This window comes from Sapajus apella, unplaced genomic scaffold (assembly GCF_009761245.1).
Source record: "Sapajus apella isolate SASKATOON/1434 unplaced genomic scaffold, GSC_monkey_1.0 scaffold43, whole genome shotgun sequence".
Taxonomy (NCBI): Eukaryota; Metazoa; Chordata; class Mammalia; order Primates; family Cebidae; genus Sapajus; species Sapajus apella.
Genome location: NW_022436983.1, coordinates 869,675 through 891,785, shown reverse-complemented (window position 1 = coordinate 891,785; position 22,111 = coordinate 869,675). Strand labels below are relative to the sequence as shown.

The following is a 22,111-nucleotide window of genomic DNA, read 5'->3' as shown; positions in this document are numbered from 1 at the left end:
GTGTTACTGCTGTGCTGGCATGTGGGCCCGCAGGAGTGTGGGCCGGGGCACTGGGCTCCCAAGGCCGTGGGCCTTTCCAGCAGAGGGTGCGAATGGTCTGGGAGAAGTAGAGGCCCAAGGTCATGGGGCTCTGGGAGAGAACGCAGACCTCTGAGGATCGTTCCAGCAACCACTTTTAGTTTTAAGGCAGATTCTGCTAGGTGCTGTAAGGCTATAGCAGCTCCCATCCTGAGCCCTGGGCACACGAAAATGTGTCACCATTCTGCCCACTGTTTGGATGTGGCGAGATGAGGCCATTCTCCTGAGCATTTATAGTAGGTCTTTGTCTCCTCAGCTCATTAATTTATTACCAAATCCATCAGCCAACAGTGTGGAGTCCTAAGTTGGGGAAATTTGCCCCCCCTTGGAGCTCCCCGAGTCAGTTATTACAGAATACAGCTACGGGAAGGTCTTCAGTCCTCCCAGAACCCTGATGGCAGCCGAGGACAGGAGAGGCCCAGGTGTACCACAGAGGGCAGGCACACGGTGAGGTCCCTGTGCAGTCTGATACCATTGGGACGTGCAGCCCCGTGTTCCCCTGGTGTGGTGAGATTTGCCCATTAAAGCTTCTGCAAAACATATGATCCTCATGGTCGCATGCAGACCAAGTAACAAAGCGAAAGAAAAGTAAAGCTGCTGCGATAATTCTGCATCCATGTGTACTTCTGAACAGCGGAGTCATCTGCACCTTTGGCCTTGGGCTCACAGTGTGTTCTTTAGGCTGCTGCCGTTGGCACTTCCTGTTGTTTTGATTCATTTATTACCAGCAAATATCATTTTTAGGCACCCTTGACAGCGACAGACACAGCCATCCTCTCTGGAAGCCTCTCAACCCAGAATGGGAATGGAGGGGGTTCCGTTAACTTTGCGCTCAGACGAGTAACTTCCGCAAAGGGATGGGGAGAGGTAAGAATGTCTATTGGCTGAGTTGTGTGGTCCATGCAAAGCCTTATTTCCGAACATTTACACTCTCAAAGTTCACCCCCAAAGCCACCCAGGGGGCCCCGTTATCGTGCAACATGGTACCAAGTGTCAAACTTCCATAAGTTGACTGGCCCTAAAAGAAAAATAGGTCTCATAAGCCTGGCCAACATGGTGAAAACCCGTCTCTACTAAAAATATGAAAATTAGCTGGGCGTGGTGGCACCTGCCTGTCATCCCAGCCACTCGGGAGGCGGAGATTGCAGTGAGTCGAGATCGCGCCATTGCACTCCAGCCTGGGGGACAAGAGCGAAACCCTGTCTCAAAGAAAAAAGAAAGAAAAATATGTCTCATGTCTGAGAAGTCCGTCAGTCTGCCTCACAGTTTAAAATTAGGATAGAAAAACAAGGTTTCCTATGAGATGCCAACTTCCAGAAGTCCAGCCCCTGCAACTCAGCGTGTTTGTTCCCTTTGAGCAAAAAGCCTGTGGGCTGACTTCCCTGCACAATTCAGAAGGCAGGTGCTCTCTTCAGCGCAATGGTTCACTGATTGGTGGCCATTTAACTGCCAGTTCTACCGAACAAATTGAGCTGCGTCAAATTAACATTGAAGAGTTGCTTGAAAGTCACCCAGACTAGTAAACACAGCAGCCAGGCTCAGCTGTGACTTCCAAGGCTGTGCGAGCGTGGAACTGCTGCTGGGTTTTAACGTCAGGCCCCTGAGGACCACCCCAATCACCTGGGAGACATTTGGCACAGGGAGAAAATAAAAAGGAATCGGCAGTGCATGTGGCGGCGGGGGGCACACCTGACCGCAGAAGGCACTCTGCAGGTGAGGGCACTGCACCTGGAGGGTTGTGAGGAGCCAGTTGGTCTCTTCTGACCTCAGCCTGGGAGGCAACGATCAGAGGTGAGCAACTTTTTCTTTGGAGAGACCCATTGAAAACTGGGTCTCCTTTGGATCCGTGGCAGCAGACATTTCCATTTGGCAGAGGTTAAGATGAGACATTAACAATCTTCCGCTCCCTTCTTTTAGAGCCGTGGCATGACGGTGAATTGAATGAAGGAATTATACCCAGGGGTACATTCCTGAGCCCGGGTTGCCGCTATGAGATAAAACACCATTAATGCCTTCTCTTCTCTTTTTCCTTTTTAAACAGTTGGAATTTGGAGCCGGAGACCTACAGGGGCCTTTATTTGGTCTCAAGCTGTTCCGTAATCTCACACCAAGATGGTAAATATGAAAGATAGCAGCTCCTCTTTGGTGGTCTTCGTGGGCTTAGGAGACTAGAACTGTGTGTTCTTTTTATCACAGTCTTTGCCACTATTTTGTCTGTCCTTCAAGGTCACCGTGTACATCAAGGGCAAGTGCAGCACTGGCGTGAAGCCCAGGCAGTGTGCAGGTGGGAAGAGGCTGGGTTGCGGGGGCCAGACCCTTGTCCCAGTCCCGGCCCAGGCTGCACCCTCCAGGCCTCACACCTCCCTCACCTGTGCCACGAGGCCATGGGGAAGAGTGCCTTCAGGGAGAGTTGGTCAGTGAACAGACTTTTGGATCATTTATTTGTCCTAGAGAATGGCAGACTGCTTCGCCATCAGGTTGACTGACATATGCCAGAGATGTAGTCCCCAGCCAGCCTCTGCTTCCTGTCATCTCTGCTGCTGCCATGATGTCACACTCCTAGAACAGTGTGTCCCTGTCTCTTTAGAGCAAGAGCAGTGTCTTTAGTTCCCATGCAGTGGGGGCAGTGCTGTCAGTATGAGCTGAGATAAAAGACTTGCGGGAGGGTGAATAACACCTCTTTCCTCTGGGGGAAGATGTAGCTACAGGAGTCCTAGAATGGATCACACGGAGTTTATTTCATTTTATTTTATTTATGAGGCGGAGTTTCACTCTGTCTCGCCCATGCTGTGTACAGTGGCACGATCTTGGCTGGCTGCAGCCTCTGCCTCCTGGGTTTAAGTGATTCTCCTCTCTCAGCCTCCCCGAGTGGCTGGGACTACAGGCCCGTGGCACCACACCCAGCTATTCTTGTACTTTTAGTAGACAGGGTTTCATCATGTTGGCCAGGCTAGTCTCGAACTCCTGATCTCAGGTGATCCACCTGCCTCGGCCTTGCAAAGTGCTAGCGTTACAGGCATGAGCCACCGGTCCTAGCCTATTTTATTTTATCGTATTGCATTTTACTTTTAGAGACAAGGTTTTTGTTCTGTTGCCCAGGTTAGCGTGCAATAGCCCAATCACTGCAGCCTTGAACTCCTGGGCTCAAGCAGTCCTCCTCCCTCAGCCTCCCGAAAAACTAGGACTACAGGCACATGCCAGCATGGCTGGCTCATTTTTTAGTTTTGTTTAGAGATAAGGTCTGGCTATATTGCCTAGGCTGGTCTCAAGCTTCTGGTCTCCAGCAATCCTTCCACCTTGGCCTCCCAAAGCACTGAGATTAGAGGCATGAGCCACTTCACAAGCCTAGAGTACCTGTTTTGTTTTGTTTTTTGGTTTGAGACAGGTTCTCGCTGTCACTCTGTCTAGACTGGAGCGTAGTGGCGCAGTCTTGGCTCCTCAACTGCAGCCCCAACTTCCCAGGCTCAAGTGATCCTCCCGAGTAGCGGGGACTACAGGTGGGCACCACCACACCTGACTAATTTTTGTAGAGATGGGGTTTCACATTGTCATCCAGTCTGGTCTCTAACTCCTGACCTCAGGTGATCCTCCCACCTTGGCCTCCCAAAGTGCTGCCATTACAGGCATGAGCCACTGCACCCAGCCTGAGAAATATGTTTGATAAGAAAGTTATTACAATTCCAGCCAGGCACAGTGGTGTGAATTAACTTTCTTATCAAACATGGACTCTAGGCTGGGCACAGTGGCTCATGTCTGTAATCCCAGCACTTTTGGAGGTGGGAGGATCACCTGAGGTCAGGAGTTCGAGACCAGGCTGGCCAACATGGTGAAACCCCATCTACTAAAAATGCAAAAATTAATCGGGCGTGGTGGCGCTTGCCTGTAGTCTCAGCTACTCAGGAAGCCGAAGTGGGAGGATCACTTGAACTCAGGAGGCAGAGGGTGCAGTGAGCCAGGATCACACCACTGTACTCCAGCCTGAGCAACAGAGCAAAACTGTCTCAAAAAAAAAAGGAAGTTATTATACACTTCCAGCGAGACATGTATCTGTGTGCCTGCCAGGCCCTACAGGGATTGACCCAATCTCTGCCCACTAGTCTGGTCATTTATGGGGCACAGGGCAGGGAACACAGGCAGGCTTGTAGGTCAGCCTGCCGTTGGGAGAGATCATGCGAGACAGGAGGAGGATGTGACCTGTAGGGCAGTCAGAGGCTGCTCAAGCAGAGGCACCAAAGCAGTGCGTCTGACAGACGCATAAGGAAGGGAGCCGGCTGTGACTCTCAACTGGAATCCCAGGGCTTTGGGAGGCCGAGGTGGGAGGCTCGCTTGAACCCAGGAAGTCGAGGCTACAGTGGCCCAAGATTGCACCCCTGCACCCCAGCCTGGGCAACAGAGCAAGACTGCCCCCGAAAAAAAAAAATGTTTTTTTAAAGATGCAAGGGATGCAGGACATGCTGCTGTGGGGCATCACCTGGGCACTGCTCACAGCACAGCGCCACACGCCCTGCTCTAGGCAATTGGATTCAGTAGGTCTGGGAAGGGGACTGGGGTTCATGCTTAGAATGGAACCGCAGGGGGAACAGTATCTGTACACACATCAGTGTTGTCCTGACCCTGTCAACTTAGATTGGTCACCTCAGATGCTGGTTAAAAGCTGCCTCGGAAACTCTGTCTCAAAAAAAAAAAAAAAGCTGCCTCAGGGGCCAAGCATGGTGGCTCATACCTGTAATCCCAGCACTTTAGGAGGCCAGGTGAGACGATCACGTGAGCTCAGGAGACCAGCCTGGACAACATGGCAAAAATTTGACTCTACAAAAAATACAAAAATTGGCCAGGCACGGTGGCTCACACCTGTAATCCCAACACTTTGGGAGGCCAAGGCGAGTGGATCACCTGAGGTCAGGAGTTCAAGACCAGCCTGACCAACATGGAGAAAGCCCATCTCTACTAAAAATACAAAATTAGCCAGGCATGGTGGCGCATGCGTGCAATCGCAGCTACTCGGGAGGCTGAGGCAGAAGAATCCCTTGAACCCGGGAGGCAGAGGTTGCGGTGTGCCGAGATCGCGCCATTACACACCAGCCTGGGCAACAAGAGCGAAACTCTGTCTCAAAAAAAAAAAATACAAAAATTAGCCAGTGTGGTGGCACACACCTGTAGTCCCAGCTACTCAGGATGCTAAAGTGGGAGGATTGCTTGAGGCCAGGAGGTTGAGGCTGCAGTGAGGCATGATGACACCACTGCACTTCAGCCTGGGTGACAGAGCGAGACCCTATCTCAAAAGAAAAGCTGGCCAGGCATAGTGGCTCATGCCTGTAATCCCAGCACTTTGGGAGGCTAAGGTGGGTGGGTCACCTGAGGTCAGGAATTTGAGACCAGCCTGGCCAATATGTTGAAACCCATCTCTACTAAAAATACAAAAAATTAACTGGATGTGGTGACAGGCTCCTGTAATCCCAACTACTTGAAAAGCTGAGGCAGGATAATGGCTTGAAACCAGGAGGCAAAGGTTGCAGTGAGCCAAGATCGTGCCACTGCACTCTAGCCTAGGCAACGAGAGTGAAACAACATCAAAAAAAAAAAAAAAAAAGAAAATCGACCTGTCCAAGCTGAGATGATCTTCCTCCTCAGCCTTCCAAGTAGGTGGGATTACAGGGTGCGCCACCATAGCCGGCTAATTTTGTGTGTCTTTTTGTAGAAACGGGGGGTTTGCCATGTTGCCCAGACTGTTCAACTCGTGGGCTCAAGCGATTTGCCTCCTCAGCCTCCCAAAGTGCTGGGATTACAGGCATGAGCCACTGAGCCTGCCTACTGTTATTTTAATGCCAAAAAATCACCTTCAAAGCTTAGAAAAGGAGAAAGAAACTAAACTTAGGCTACTTATATTGAGCTCTTTACTAAAGAAACCCGCTGTTCAGCACCTTGAATGAAGTGTGAATTCCTGTTAGTAACATGAAATAGCCATTTTCAACCAGAAGATGGGGCTGGACTCCCTTGGAAAGAAACTGCAGAGGCTCTTTTCAGGAACCAGTTTCCTGTGCTCACTTTGCATGTAGTTTCTGTCACTAGTACCCAGCTGTAGGTGTACTTCAGGATCACGCTGCAGCTCCAAAAACATACTGATGCCAGGGCCTCCACCCAGAAATTCTGGTTCCACAGGTCTGGGTGTCCTCTAGGTGAGTGATTCTCAAACTCTGCTGCACATTGGAATCATCGGGACACTTCACACTACAAGCCCACACTGAAGAAATCAGCATGCGGGCAGAGAGGCCAGCCAGCCATAACTCGTGGATGAGCCGGGTGATTCCAGCGTGCGGTAGTTTGGGCACCACTGTCCCGGACTGCTTAATATGAGACACTCCGTAGGTGATTCTGACTTGCACCCCTTGGCCTCCATCCATTCTAACTTGAGTGGGATTGCATCTGTTGGCTTAGGAACGCAGACATTCAGGTGCCTCTTTGATTGTAGCTAAAGTTAGGGCGGATGAGGGGAGTTGGGAGATTACTGGGAAAATTCTGGCCAGCACCCTCTTCACCCCCTGCCCCATGTGGATAGAGGCCTGACCGCCTGCTTTTTTTACTGGGAGTCGGTACAGGGATGTATAGACGTGACAGTAAGTAAGGTCTTTGGGACGGTGGCAGAGAGGAAGTGACAAAGAACAGCTGAGAGCAAGTGCCATCCAGAACCTATTCTGTCTGTGTGTCCCTCCAGCTTTGTGACAACAAACTGTGCTCTGCAGTTTTCATCCCGTGGAATCCGACCTGGCCTGACCACGGTCCTAGCTCGGAACCTAGACAAGAACACCGTGGGCTACCTGCAGTGGCGGTGGGGCATCCAGTCAGCCATGAACACTAGCATCGTCCGGGACACTAAGACCAGCCACTTCACTGTGGCCCTGCAGGTGAGCCAAGCAGCCATGGTCTCTGCAGACAGAGCTCTGGGAGGACCCCCCCCATCCCGAGGCACTCATCGTGCCCCTGAAATCCTGCGTCGTGATCACCACTAGGTCTAAACCCACAAAGGGCCCTGAGGGGCAGGCTCTCAGTGCCCACGCTCCAGTTACTAGGTGGAAGCTGCGAGTATGAAATGCAGTTGCCCTCAGGCACCTGTGGCAGCTGTGTCGGGTCATCCTAAAGCAGAGCTACATCTTTTTTTGTTTGTTTTTTTGTTTGTTTTGAGACGGAGTTTCACTCATGTTACCCAGGCTGGAGTGCAATGGCGCGATCTCGGCTCACCGCAACCTCCGCCTCCTGGGTTCAGGCAATTCTCCTGGCTCAGCCTCCTGAGTAGCTGGGATTACAGGCACGCGCCACCATGCCCAGCTAATTTTTTGTATTTTTAGTAGAGACGGGGTTTCACCATGTTGACCAGGATGGTCTCGATCTCTTGACCTAGTGATCCACCCACCTCAGCCTCCCAAAGTGCTGGGATTACAGGCTTGAGCCACCGCACCCGGCCCAGAGCTACATCTTAATGTCTGGTGGGAGCAGCCCACAGAATCGGGGTGGGCAGATGATGCCCCACCGAAGAATCTTGCCCTCGGACGCCACTGCGGCCAGGCCAGGGCTGGTACATGAGAAGCTGCCCCACACAGGGGTGGCTCCTCGGCTCTCACCAGCCACTGCCACCTAAGAGCACAGGCTCAGGTTCACCAGAGCTTTTCATTTCTTGTGAAAAGCTAGGGAACTGGGTTTTCTACAAAATCACCCAGTTTTTAAATACTGGCTGCTAATAAACCATCATGCCAGGGGTGGTGGCTCACGCCTGTAATCTGAGCACTTTTGGAGGCCAAGGCTGGTTAATCGCAAGGTCAGGAGTTCAAGATCAGCCCGGCCAAGATGGTGAAACCCTGTCTCTATTAAAACTACAAAAATTAGGCACTGTGGCAGGTACCTGTAATCCTAGCTACTCGGCAGGCTGAGGCAGAATAGCTTGCACGCGGGTGGCAGAGGTTGCATTGAGCTGAGATTGCACCACTGCACTCCAGCCAGGATGACAGAGTGAGACTGTGTCTCAACAAAAAAATAAAAAATAAACCGTCATGCACTTGGTGCAACTGCCAGACCGTGACCCCTGCCCTAAAGGCATGTGTGCAGCCAATGCCCGGAGCTCATGGGAGGGCAGACACCCACCTCCCCCCGAGTCACACGTCCTTGCACCCTCTGTCTCCCCAGCTGGGAATCCCTCACTCCTTTGCACTGATCAGCTATCAGCACAAATTCCAAGACGACGATCAGACTCGCGTAAAAGGATCCCTCAAGTAAGTCCCGGCCTGGCTAAAGCGGAAGCACGCTGGCTCTGCTTGTGGGTCTTCACAGTGGAGCCAGCTGGTATAAGATTCCTGGTCATGTGAATACATGTGTGTGACATTTTTGGAGTGCCTCCTATTTTGAGGCTGTGGGGGATTTAACACTACAGTCCCAGCCCTCGAACTCAGAGTGTCATAGAAGAAGTAGACCATGGGTGTCCCGACTTTCTTATGTCATGAATCTGCTCTCTGGGGGTTGAGGAGGCAGGAGGGAGGGAAGGGACAGGCACCTGCCCTCTTCCCAAATGACAGCTGCCCCCGAAGTGATGAATGAGGGGGACACAGGCACAGACTGCGTTCCCTTCCTGCAGAGCAGGCTTCTTTGGGACGGTGGTGGAGTATGGCGCTGAGAGGAAGATCTCCAGGCACAGCGTTCTGGGTGCAGCTGTCAGCATCGGAGTTCCACAGGGCGTTTCTCTCAAAGTCAAGTAAGTTGAACTCAGGCCTTTCTGGCCAAAGAATGCCTGGCACTTTTACTCAACCAGGCTTCACCTAAATTAAGGCTGAAACCACATTTGCATTGTAATTTTTTTTTTTTTTTTTTTTAAGATGGGAATCTCACTCTGTTGCCCAGGCTGGAGTGCAACGGCGTGATCTTGGCTCACAACAACCTCCGCCTCCCGGGTTCAAGCCATTCTCCTGCCTCAGCCTCCCAAGTAGCTAGGATTACAGGCATGCACCACCACGCCCAACTAATTTTTTTTCAATTTTTAGTAGAGACAGGGTTTTACCATGTTGGTCAGGCTGGTCTCAAACTCCTGACCTCATGATCCACCCACCTCAGCCTCCCAAAGTGCTGGGATTATAAGCTTGAGCCACCACACCCGGCCTATAATTTTGTTCTTAAAGATACAGTTGCTTGGCTGGGCACGGTGGCTCACACCTGTAATCGCAGCACTTTGGGAGACCAAGGTGGGTGGATCTTGAGGTCAAAGAAATCAAGACCATCCTGGCCAACATGGTGAAACCCCATCTCTACTAAAAATACAAAAGTTAGCCGAACGTGGTGGCATATGCCTGTAATCCCAGCTGTTTGAGGCAGGAGAATCACTTGAACTGGGAGACGGAGGTTGCAGTGAGCCGAGATCAAGATCGTGCCACTGCACTCCAGCCTGGGGGACAGCAAGACCCCATCTCCAAAAAAAAATATATATATACAGTTGCTTGTGTCTTTGCTGAGTAAGCAGATGTCAAGGAGTTCCCACACTCAGTGAGTGAGATGTGTGTCTGCGCTCCACCAGCCACCTACCAGCCTCCCCTGATGTCACAGGATGGCAGTCCATCAGCCCAGGCCTCCTGGAGTCAACAGCCCTGGCAGCTCTCGCCCGGGCACAGCATCTCTGGCAGCAGCGGCCATGTCGGTTCTTCGCTGTCAGCAGGGGTTTCCATCGGTGCACTCACCCTTGCGTCACCCGAGTCTAGTCACTGTCCTCTCCTTAGTTCCTCGAAAGAGTTGTCTGTTTTCGCTTGTGTCCATTTTCTTTCTTTCTAAACCTGCCCAAGTCGGGCCTCTCCAGGGGCGCCTGCCCTCCTGTGGCAGATGAGAGGGTGAGTCTCCATCTCACTTGGTCTCTGCACCTCCTGCCTTGGTGGCCTTTCCCTCCTGACCTTATGGCCTCTCTGCCCTGAGTGTCCAGGACACCACGCCCTGCTCTGGCTTTCCATACCAGCTGGCTGCTCTCTGTCTCCCAAACTTCTAAAAGGAGGCACCACTGCAGGGCACAGCCCCTCCCTCTCCAGACTCACTCCCTAGCAGTCATGTCCTGCCTCGTGGCTTTTATGCCCTGAGGACTCTCACATTGCAAGTGCAAGCTTGGACCACCCCCTCAATCTCCAGCTCATATATGTGTCCAGCTTTCTTTTCCTAATCTCTGCTTGGATACCTAATAGCATCTCAGATACCTAATAGTATCCAAACAGAACTCCATCCTCTCCCTGTGCCCCCAGACACATAGAGCTTTCAGAACCTGATCTGTCCAAAGTTTTCCCATCTCTCTCTCTCCCCTCCCCCCACTTTTTCTCTTTTATTTTATTTTTATAGAGATAGGGTCTCACTTGGTTGCCCAGGTTGGTTTTGAACTCCTGGCTTCAAGCAGTCCTCCTGCCTCAGCCTCCCAAAGTGTTAGTATTACAGGTGTGAGCCACTGTGCCCAGCCTCCTTTCCCTTCTCAGTAAAGAGAGCTCCAGCCTTCTACTTGCTCTGTCCAAAAACCTTGGCGTCAGCCCCGATCACTGTCTGTCCCACACTCCAAATCAGACATATCTGAAAACCATCTCATGAACATGTGCTCCAAAAGTGTATCCCCAGTCTGGCCATTTCTCAGCCTTACCGCCGCCAGCATCTTTGTCTTAGTTACACAGCACCCTCCCTGCTGAAGCTCTCCCCCTCCTCGTGTGTCTGCTCTCCATAGGTGAGTCCTTTTTAAGACTGAAGGCAGTTCACGTCTGTCTTCTGCCTAAAACCTCAGAGATTCCCTTCATCCCAGGCAGAGGCCAAAGCCCTTCAGGGACTTTGGAGCCCACAGGGTTCTCCATGATGTAGTATTCCCCTCTACCCCCACTGCAGCCACCCTGATCCCCTGAGCTGTTCTGGCACACAACAGGCCCCCTCCTGCTTATGAGGTGGCATTTGCTATTTCTCAGTCTGCAGATCAATCAATGCGTGGCTGTTTCCTTCACTCCCTGTAGGTATCTACTGTCTGCTCAAATGTCCCTAATTCACCTTGTATAATATAGTAGCCCCTCCCCTTGCCCAGGTGATTCCCCCCGACCATGTTTACCACGTTCAGCCTCCAGCGAACCAATCTCCATCTGAAGGGCTGTCTCCTCCACTCATCAGAAATAAGTGCTAGGGCCGGGCGCGGTGGCTCAAGCCTGTAATCCCAGCACTTTGGGAGGCCAAGGCGGGTGGATCACGAGGTCAAGAGATCGAGACCATCCTGGTCAACATGGTGAAACCCCGTCTCTACTAAAAATACAAAAATTAGCTGGGCATGATGGTGCGTGCCTGTAGTCCCAGCTACTTGGGAGGCTGAGGCAGGAGAATTGCTTGAACCCAGGAGGCGGAGGTTGCGGTGAGCCGAGATCGCGCCATTGCACTCCAGTCTGGGCAACAACAGCAAAACTCCGTCTCAAAAAAAAAAAAAAAGAAAGAAATAAGCTCTTGGACTTGGTCTGTTATTCTCATCTGTATTTCTAGAACCTAAAACCCATCCTGGTACCTGAGAGGAACTCAGTGAATGAATGAAAGTAGATCACAGCTCAGTTTTAGAAACAAAAGCCAATCACTTAACAAGATTAGGGTTGGCATCAGCCATCTCTCCTCAGATAATATTTGAAGGCCCAGTACAGTGGCACACACACTTTGGGAGGCCAGGAGAGGAGGACTACTTGAGCCCAGGAGCTCAAGGTGGTAGTGAGCTCTGACTGTGCCCCTGCACTCCAGCCTAGATGACAGAGTAAGACCTAGTCACTTCAAAAAAAAAAAGCCAGGTGCACTGGCTCGTGCCTGTAATCCCAGCACTTTGAGAGGCCGAGGCAATCAGATCACAAGGTCAGGAGATCGAGACCATCCTGGCTAACATAGTGAAACCACGTCTCTACTAAAAATATAAAAAATTAGCCAGGCATGGTGGCGGGCTCCTGCAGTCCCAGCTACTTGAGAGGCTGAGGCAGGAGAGTGGCTTGAACCCAGGAAGTGGAGGTTGCAGTGAGCCGAGATCACACCACCATACTCCAGCATGGGTGACAGAGCAAGACTCTGTCTCAAAAAAATAAATACATACATATTTTTGTCTTGAAGTCTACTTTATCTGTTATTATACAGCTCTTCTAGCCTTCTTTTACTATTTATTTTACTTCTACTATTTATTTAGTTGATCTTTTTTGCTCGTTCACGTTCAGCCTATCCGTTTGTGTGTGTGTGTGTGTGTGTGTGTGTGTGTGTGTAGTAACACATATATTTTTTGTTTTTGTTTTTTGTTTGTTTTTGAGATGGAGTTTTGCTCTTATTCACAGACTGGAGTGCAATGGCACAATCTCAGCTCACTGCAGTCTCTGCCTCCCGGGTTCAAGGGATTCTCCTGCTTCAGCCTCCTGAGTACCCAGGATTACAGGCGCGTGCCACCACACCCAGCTAATTTTTTATTTTTAGTAGAGAGGGCGTTTCACCATTTTTAGTAGAGACGGGGTTGGCCAGGCTGGTCTTGAACTTCCGACCTCAAGTGGTCCGCCTGCCTCGGCCTCCCAAAATGCTAGGATTACAGGCGTGAGCCAAACCCAGCCGAGCTTTGAGTGTTCTTTATCAATTCTGGAATTGCTTTTATTCTGGAAGGGTATTGTCAGGTACTATCAGTGGCTACTCAACATTTTTTCTTTTTTTGCTTTTCAGCAGGTTGTGATGTAGATAATCACAACTTTTGTTGTACGTATCATGCTTGGGGTTTCCTAAACTTCTTGCATCTATACATTTCATTCCTTTTCCTCTCTGGGACTCTAATTACCGATATGTTAAACTTTATTCTCCCATGGGTTTCTGAGGGTTCTGTCCATGTGTCCTCAATCCTTTCTCTCTTTTTTCACACTGGATAATTTCTTTTCTTTTCTTTTTTGAGACGGAGTCGCACTCTGTCCCCCAGGCTGGAGTGCTGTGGTGCAATCTCAACTCACTGCAGCCTCCGCCTCCCAGGTTCAAGCAGTTCTCCTGCCTCACTCAGCCTCCTGAGTAGCTGGGATTACAGGCGCCTGCCACCACGCCTGGCTAATTTTTGTATTTTTGGTAGAGATAAGAGTTTCACCATGTTGGCCAGGCTGATCTCGAACTCTTGACCTCAGGTGATTCGCTTACCTCGGCCTCCCAAAGAGCTGGGATTACAGGCATGAGACACTATGCATGGCTATACTTGATTTTTTTTTTTTTTTTTTTTTTTTTTTGAGATGGAGTCTCGCTCTGTCACCCAGGCTGGAGTGCCATGGTGTGATCTTGGCTCGCTGCAATCCCCCCCTCCCAGGTTCAAGCAATTCTCCTGCCTCAGCCTCCCTAGTAGCTGGGATTACAGGTGGCCGCCACCATACCCGGCTAATTTTTGAATTTTTATTAGAGACAAGGTTTCACTATGTTGGCCAGGCTGTTCTTGAACTCCTGACTTCAGGTGATCTGCTTGCCTTGGTTCCCAAAGTGCTGGGATTACAGGCGTTAGCCTCCATGCCTGGCCTGATTTTTGTGTTTTTATTAGAGACGGGGTTTCACCTTGTTGGCCAAGGTGGTCTCGAACTCCTGACCTCGGGTGATCCACCTGCCTTGGCCTCCCAAAGTGCTGGGATTATAGGCATGACCCACTGCACCTGGCTTTTACTGGATAATTTCTATTGTTCTGTCTTCATCTTCACTAACTTCTGTTCTCTCCATTGTTGTAAGCCCATCCAGTAAATATTGCACTTCAAATATTGTTCCTTTCCCTTCTAGAATTTCAGTTTGATTCTTTCCTATATTCTCTGTTTCTCAGTTGAGATTTTATATCTTTGTCTTTCTTCACAAGAACATTTTATGGCTTTGAGCATCATTTGCGTAGCTGTTTTGAGTCCTTATGAGCTAGTTCTACGTAGGGTTGGTCTCTTCATTTTTCTCGTGTGTATTTATGTATACTGTATAGAATAGTTTGTATTATATCCTGAGTATTGTGAATGGTACATTGTAAAGACTCAATATTTTGTTCTGTTTTTCCAAAAAGTGTTGATTTTCATTTTAGAAAGTGGTTGACTTGGCTGAACTGAAACTGCAAACCCTGCCTCACCTCTGATGGCAGCAGCCAGAACCTCAATAATTATTTTAGCCTTTGCAAGGCCGTGTGGCAGCTCACGGATCAGCTGGAGAGTTCTGCCACCCTCATACACAGAATTTGGTGCTCTTTATCTACAACTTTCCTTTTAGGGAACCCTCCCCCTGTTTCTAGTGCCTGTCTGTTAGACTCCGAGCTCTGGTTATTTTTGTTTGTTTGTTTTTTTGAGGCGGAGTCTGGCTCTGTCGCCTGAGTTGGAGTGCAGTGGTGTGCTCTCAGCTCACTCCATCCTCTGCCTCCCAGGTTCAAGCGATTCTCCTGCCTCAGCCTTACTACTAGCTGGGATTACAGGCACACGCCACCACGCCCGGCTAATTTTTGTATTTTTAGTAGAAACGGGGTTTCACCGTGTTGGTCAGGCTGGTCTCAAACCCCTGACCTTGTGATCCACCCGCCTTAGTCTCCCACATTGCTGGGATTACAGGCGTGAGCCACCGTGCCCAGCTTTGAGCTCTGGTTCTTCAATCTAATATCACTGCAAGTTTCTTTCCAAGTTTCAGCCAGCCCATAAAGTACAGACTGAACTTTACCCTCAAGCTCAAAGCTGTTTAAAAGGGAAAAAAAAATGGGAAACTCGCCGGTGCCATTCCATTCTTGTTAACTTCCGCCCTCCATCAGTGTCTGCCAGCTTCTCGTTGCTGTTTAGTCTCTTAATTTTTTTTTTTGGAGATGGAGCCTCACTCTGTCGCCAGGCTGGAGAGCAGTGGCGCGATCTTGGCTCCAACCTCTGACTCCCTGGTTTTTTTGTTTGTTTTTTTGAGACAGAGTCTTGCTCTGTCACCAGGCGCCAGGCTGGAGTACAGGGGCACGATCTCAGCTCACTGCAACCTCCGCCTCCCAGGTTCAAGCAATTATCCTGCCTAAGCCTCCCAGGTAGCTGGGACTACAGGCTCACGCCACCACACCCAGCTAATTTTTGTATTTTTAGTAGAGACGGGGTTTCACCATGTTGGCCAGGATGGTCTCAATCTCTTGACCTCGTGATCCACCCGCCTCGGCCTCCCAAAGTGCTGGGATTACAGACATGAGCCACTATGCCTGGCGACTCCCTGGTTTAAGTGATTCTCCTGCCTTAGCCTCCCAAGTAGCTGGGATTACAGGCATGCGCCCAGCTAATTTTTGTATTTTTAGTAGAGACAGGGTTTCACCATGTTGGCCAGGATGGTCTCCATCTCCTGACCTCTCGATCTGCCTGCCTTGGCCTCCCAAAGTGCTGGGATTACAGGTATGAGCCACCGCACCTGGCCACATTTGTTATATGTGGTCCAGAGTTTACATATTGATCCAATAGGAGCTACTCAGCCATCGCTGGAAGCAGATCCTCAACTCACTAACTTTTGAAGTCTTCACCAACTTCTTTTAGAATTTCAGTTAAGGACTGAGATGTGACTCTCCAGTGACATCTGGAGGAGCCCATTCCCGTCCTCTACAGCCTCTGACTGAATGTCCCTGTAGGGGATATTGACCCTGTGAAGTGTTCCTCTTGTTGCTTTGCCCTTGAGGTCAGCAGATACTGGGATCTTTATTCTGTCACAGCGTCAGATCCATCAGTCAGGGTCTGGAATGGGAAGCCAGCAAAGGCAGTGGACTGTGAAAGGAACAGACTCCAAGGCTCCTTCAGCTCTCCACTACACAGCACAAGTTCTCACCTGTGGCTGACACCTCCTTGCCCTTCGCTGGAAAACCTGATTTATCTTGGCTTTTTTGTTTTTTGTGTTTTTTTCCCAGGCTCAACAGGGCCAGTCAGACGTACTTCTTCCCTATTCACTTGACGGACCAGCTTCTGCCCAGTGCCGTGTTCTATGCCACCGTGGGGCCTCTGGTGGTCTACTTTGCCATGCACCGTCTGATCATCAAACCATACCTCAGGGCCCAGAGAGAGAAGTGAGTTAACATGTATGGGCATGTCACTAACCAGCCCTGTGCCCCAGTTTCCTCACCTTTAAAATGGAGAGGATAACAGAGCCTACTGCGTAGGGTGATCAGGAAACCTGAATTAATTAATGCATGTAAGGCACTTAGGCTAATGTCTGGGCCACGACTGGCAAATGTTAACTATTTATCATCATTGTCAGTAGTTGGGCTGCTGTTATCTCCTCATTTGTAATTCCCACTATTCCTACTCTTAGAAAGGACTGGAGTTTATAAAGCATTGAGCCTCTAAACCGTGGCCTCAAGAAATAAAAACTTCTTTTTCCTTTCGTGGCACTGAGTTTAAGAGGAAAGGGTGGCCGGGTGCAGTGGCTCACGCCTATAATGCAAGCACTTTGGAGGCCAAGGTGGGCAGATCACCTGAGGTCGGGAGTTCAAGACCAGCCTGACCAACATGGTGAAACCCCATCTTATTTAAAAAATAAAATAAAGAAGAATGGGTTCTGGATTCTTATGTTAGGGGCGTGCATTAACTATATATGGTCTTATAAGTCATAGAAATGTAATTTTATTTTGTAGCTTCTTAGATAATCCATTGGGGCATGCTATGAAACCTAAATTATTAGTGCAAGTGTCTCTACAGCAAACTGAGAGGTGGAATAGATTTGTTACTTTATAGTATCTCATTTAGTAAAGCATTGCTCTTAGAGAATCTCAGATAAAGGAATGAATCTCCTCTTCTGGGCCCCTCTGGCCTTTGGATTCAGAATCCTGGTTCCCTAGGAGCTTGAGGCTTGGAACAAGACATGTGCTGGCTAAGTCTTCTGGAAGGACATGCCTCTGCTGACCCTAAGTCCCATACTTTGTTACAGGAAAGCGGATCTATGTCTCCAGAGTGGTGTTAGTTGTTCCTACCAAAAGCATTATTTAATAACTCACACCTGTAATCCTAGCACTTTTCGAGGCTGAGACAATAGGATCACTTGAGCCCAGGAGTTCGAGACTAGCCTGGGCAATATAGTGAGACCCCCATCTCTATTTTAAATTTAAAATTTAGGGGGCCGGGCGCGGTGGCTCACGCCTGTAATCCCAGCACTTTGGGAGGCCGAGGCGGGTGGATCACGAGGTCAAGAGATCGAGACCATCCTGGTCAACATGGGGCAGGAGAATTGCCTGAACCCAGGAGGCGGAGGTTGCGGTGAGCCGAGATCGCGCCATTGCACTCCAGCCTGGGTAACAAGAGCGAAACTCCGTCTCAAAAAATAAAATAAAATAAAATAAAATTTAAATTTAAAAAATAATAACAATCCCACAAGGTTGGTAGGATCTCTTGAAATTCTTATGTGGTGGGGTCTTCTTTCCAAAGAGACTGACAGTGGGTGTCCCGTTAGTTCCAGTGAGGAGGTGGGGCAGAGCCATCTAGGGGTAAGATGAAAGCTGCCAGCCTGTGACTAACAGACTTGCCTAAGACTGTCGTGGGAATATTTTTCAAAGTTCTAGAACTGGAACTCCAGTAAGATCACAGACTGTTTGCTGGGCTCAGGCCCAGCAAGGGAGGGGCTGTGTTGGCTGGAAGCTGGGCAGCGCCACACTAACGTGGGGCTTGTGTTCTTCTCGCTCAGGGAATTGGAGAAGCAAAGGGAAAGCGCCGCCACTGATGTGCTGCAGAAGAAGCACGAGGCGGAGTCCGCTGTGAGTGCTGCTGCAGCGCCGACCAGGGAACGCCGCCCTTCCTCCCTGCCGCTCTTAAGCGGCACACTCCATACCCCGCATGTTGGTCTCAAGACCTTGGGGTCCAACTTCTCTTCTCCAATACCTTGGCTTGCCATTTAGTCTTTCTGTCGCCTGTGGGATGTGGTACTCAGCCCTGCAGTCCCTGCCCTAAAGATAATTACCCTCCAAAGATGTAACAAGGGCTTTTTTGAAGTGGTGACTATTGGCTTCTTTTTCTTCCCTCTGAGTGCTCTGCCTTTTACGGAGCATGAGGGAGCCGGCGTCCTGGGTAAGTGGCAAGCACACTGCCAAGTGCTTCACGGCAAGAAGGGCTGAAGTGGGCCGTGGGCCATGTGCATGGCCCAGCGAGCACATGCCTGTCTGAGGGCACGGCACAGCTATGCCCAGTAGAATGATGCCACTGGAGAACATGGGACCTATAGAGTAGCTAGGAGTCCAGCTTTTCCTGTGAAATCTCTTTTTAAAGCTGACAGCGCATTCAGTGTTTTTTTATTAGGTCAAGAAATCCCACCCATGCATTTATCCCTAGAAAGGGAGCTCCCACCAATGGTCACAGGAGGGGTCATGCCAGTTCAGCTTCTCACCTTCTGACCGAGCTGCCTGCCCCAGGTCTAGGAGATTCAAAGCCAGCCACTTGGGTAGCAGAGCTGTCAGGGCGCCCACTCTCTTCCTCTCCAGGCCCTGATTGGGTATGTTGACCTGGACAGAGACTATCTGCCTGTGGCCCTCCGACCAGAGGTCGAGCGGGCCTGGCAGGGCCCTAACCATGTCATCCTTGTTCTCTGGCAGGTCCGGCTGATGCAGGAATCTGTCCGAAGGATAATCGAGGCAGAAGAGTCCAGAATGGGTAAGAACATGTGTCCTCTCTTCGGCCAGGGTGGGCGCTGGGGGTCTCCAAGCTGTACAGGGAGTGCCCAGAGGAGGCCTTCCTCTACTGTGAGTCCGTCCTCAGGGCTCATCATCGTCAATGCCTGGTACGGGAAGTTTGTCAATGACAAGAGCAGGAAGAGCGAGAAGGTGAAGGTGATTGACGTGACTGTGCCCCTGCAGTGCCTGGTGAAGGATTCGAAGCTCATCCTAACGGAGGCCTCCAAGGTACAGCAGCACCAGCCATCATGTGCCAACTGCTCACAGATCTGAACAGGCTAGACGCAGCGACTCATGCCTGTAATCCTAGCACTTTGGGAGGCCAAGGTGGGCGGATAGCTTCAGCCCAGGAGTTCGAGATCAGCCTGGGCAACATAGCAAAACCCTGTCTCTACAAAAGAGAGAAAATTAGCCGGGTGCGGTGGCATGCGCCTGTCACCCTAGCTGTTCGGGAGGCTGAAGCGGTAGGATTGGTTGAGCCCGGGAGGCTGAGGCTACAGTGAGCTGTGATAGTGCCGCTGCACTCCAGCCAGGGTGACAGAGCAAGACCCTGTCTCCAAAACAAAAAGTGGTTTGAAGAACAGGTTCAGTCTGACAAGGACAGCCTGGCCCTTTGCAGTGGAATCTTTGCCGTCATCGGCATCTGCTGTGTGGGATGCTGCCCAGCCCCCGAGTAATACCCACGTTGGAGCTATTCGCTTCATTCAGTCATTTCTTTCATCCAGTCACTCAGTAAGGATTTACTGAGCTCCTGCTGTGTGCCAGCCACACCAGCAAACAACACACACCTGCCTTCATGGCATGTGATTCTGTTTATTTTTGCCTCATTCCAAAAGGAGCGTGAGGTCACTTGTAACGTGCGGATCTCACCTCTGGGGCCTGGGGCCTTGTGTCCATGAAAATGCAGGTTAGCTCAGGCCAGAGAGCTCCTGGCTCCCTGGAAGTCGTCTAGTGTCTCTATCTTGGTGGGCTTTCTGTGAAGATAGAGGTCTACTTGGTGTGAGGAAGGGACCTTACTAAGAAGCAAGTCTTGGCAACTTTTCCAGATTCTTGCTTCTTTTTCTTCAAGCTCCAAATTTTGCATTTCCCTAGGAAAGGCTGTGCACACTGCACCCCCGCTGGTAGTGAGGAGTGAGCGCTGGGTCTTACACCCTGTGGAGTATCTGGAGTATTTAGAGTAGCAATTTGTTTGTTACAGGCTGGGCTGCCTGGCTTTTATGACCCATGTGTGGGTGAAGAGAAGAACCTGAAAGTGCTCTATCAGTTCCGAGGCGTCCTGCATCAGGTGATGGTGCTGGACAGTGAGGCCCTCCGGATACCAAAGCAGTGTGAGTAGCTGTCCCTTGGCAGCAACTAGCTAACGGGGGCGGAGACCTCACAGCCGCTGCTCAGTGCGTGGGCTTCCAGCCCCCTTCCCTCAGCTGCCCGCTTGGGAGCAGAGACGCCAGCTAGCCCTTGACCCATGATTCACTCAGAGCCCATGATTTGTGCCCTGAGAAAGGGTGCTGGGGCCCTTTCACAGGTGGAATTAGAGGGAGCTCCTTGGAGCATGCACCTTGAATGGCGGGGGGATGGAAGCAGACCTCCATGTTCCAGAAGCAGCTGACTTTGAGCAGCTGGTGCCCTGTGTTGCCCCATCAGGAGAAAGGGGCATGGGAACAGCCACCTTCTAACCGCCTGCGTCTGTCTTTTCTTTTACAGCCCACAGAATCGATACAGATGGATAAACTGCCTGAGAACCAGATTTTAAAAGGCTGCAAAAAATCTTTTCTTCCTGGGAGTCTACAAATTTGGAAGCAGGGAAAATACCCAGACATCAGATGTTTTTATTTTATATTATTATTATAGGAGGTGGTACCATAACAATTATGTGAAGGGACACGCAGACACCCCAGCTTTTGAGGGTGCTGGGGGTAGGACTGAGGCAGCCCCACTGGGAACCAGACTGCAGCATGGCCATGGCTGTTTTCCCAAGGATTGGTTCCTGGAGGGAAGGGCGCTGGCCTTGACTCCACTGGGTCCCCTGAGCACGTGTGCTGACCACAGCACGCCGCCCTATAGTTCTTGGTTGTGTCTGGAGGTGTTTGTGGAACACACTGCCCACACCACAGGAGTGTGAGCTGCTTTTCCTGAAGTCCACGCCAAACATGGGAAACACTGTGGAAAGGCAGGCAGGCCTCCAGGTCAGGGAGCGTCTGCTGGGCTGACTTCCCACGACCACCTTCTCCTGCTGAAATATTACTGCGTGAATCTGGAGCGGATTGCGGGTTTATAAAACTGCTTTTTAACTGAGAATGAACAGGTTTGGAAATTAGTCTTTTTTTCCCCACTCCCAGAGCTGCTCAAATCATTCCAGCGGCCCCCTCAGCTTGGTACAACGTAGTGTAACTCCCGATCCCAGGGCCTGTCCCAGACAAGGTGGCTTCCTGTATCCCTGTGGGAAAATGCCCTGCCACCAGCAGGCTCGAGCTGGCCTCTGTCCCTCCAACCGCCTGTACCACCCACTTTCAGAGTGCCGTGCTGGGCAATGGCAGCTTGAGAGGACAGGGCCAGGCGCTTACAAGGGTGGGCAAGACCTCAGACACCGAACTCGAACTCGGAGGTGTGGACTCCAGGCCTGGCCCATGGCACCCAGCAGGTGGCACTGCAACCCGCTGCTCCTGCAGGTCCTGAGTCCTCACAGGGAACCAGGGCCTGTGCTCCGAAGTCGCCCTTGAGACCCTTCTTTCACGTGCCTACTTGGGATGCAGAATGCAGCAGAGCTGGGACCCCCTCGACAGCCTGAGCTTTGGCTGCAGTAAAGTTTCCTGAGGCCCGTCTGGTGGGTCCTGGAAGTGGCAGCCATCAGTCGCTCTCACTGACGCCTCGGAGTGAGCGCCACGCAGGCGGTGGCCGAGACAGCTGGCCCTGGGGCCCCGAAGCTGCACCAGCCTCCAGCCCGCCCACAGCTGTTGCTAGTCAGGCCTCCCCCCAGCACAGGCATCTGAGTAATGGCAAAGAACCTCCTTCCTCTGGTTTTGAGAAGCACTTCAGGTTGTCCAATTCTGTAACATTCATCTCCATTTTTTAAAAACATTTCCCGATGATAGCCCCACGGCCTGAGCCGCGGTGAGCGTCATGTTGCATGAGCCTGGGCCCCGGGCTTCCCGTGCACCTCTGCCGCAGGTGCTTCTGGGCACCCATCCCCTGCGTTCCGTTTGCAGTCGACTGTACAGAAGGCACTCACCACAATAAACCTTTCCTGAAAGCAGAGGGTGGCACTCTTCCATTTATCTTGTGTTCATCTTCAAGAGGGAGCAACGTAAGGGGGGGTGCCCCACCCCTTCCCCAGAGGCCTCCTCCCCAGCCTTCACTTCTCACTCAACCACAGGCCTTCACCTGAAGCTGGGGTTTCTTTTTTTTTTTTTTTGAGAC

At 50.9% G+C, this 22,111-nt stretch overlaps 1 protein-coding gene and 1 long non-coding RNA gene across 2 annotated transcripts in view; one reads left to right on the top strand and one right to left on the bottom strand.

The window, feature by feature from the left end:
* DNAJC11 (DnaJ heat shock protein family (Hsp40) member C11) overlaps positions 1-21,947 on the top strand; it is a 69,239-nt gene extending 47,292 nt beyond the window's left edge. The window contains exons 6-16 of the mRNA XM_032300259.1: positions 823-945; positions 2,120-2,193; positions 6,791-6,980; positions 8,254-8,339; positions 8,699-8,815; positions 15,953-16,108; positions 17,719-17,788; positions 18,620-18,677; positions 18,783-18,925; positions 19,896-20,025; positions 20,399-21,947. Of these exons, the coding sequence (XP_032156150.1) occupies positions 823-945; positions 2,120-2,193; positions 6,791-6,980; positions 8,254-8,339; positions 8,699-8,815; positions 15,953-16,108; positions 17,719-17,788; positions 18,620-18,677; positions 18,783-18,925; positions 19,896-20,025; positions 20,399-20,424 (1,173 nt within the window). The 3' untranslated portion in view covers positions 20,425-21,947. The remainder of the gene's footprint in view (positions 1-822; positions 946-2,119; positions 2,194-6,790; positions 6,981-8,253; positions 8,340-8,698; positions 8,816-15,952; positions 16,109-17,718; positions 17,789-18,619; positions 18,678-18,782; positions 18,926-19,895; positions 20,026-20,398) is intronic.
* LOC116566223 lies at positions 5,959-7,887 on the bottom strand. The gene is made up of 2 exons (XR_004275802.1): positions 7,547-7,887; positions 5,959-7,226 (listed from the first exon to the last, which is right to left on the bottom strand). It is a non-coding gene; the product is annotated as an uncharacterized LOC116566223 (long non-coding RNA).
* Positions 21,948-22,111: the final 164 nt, after the last annotated feature.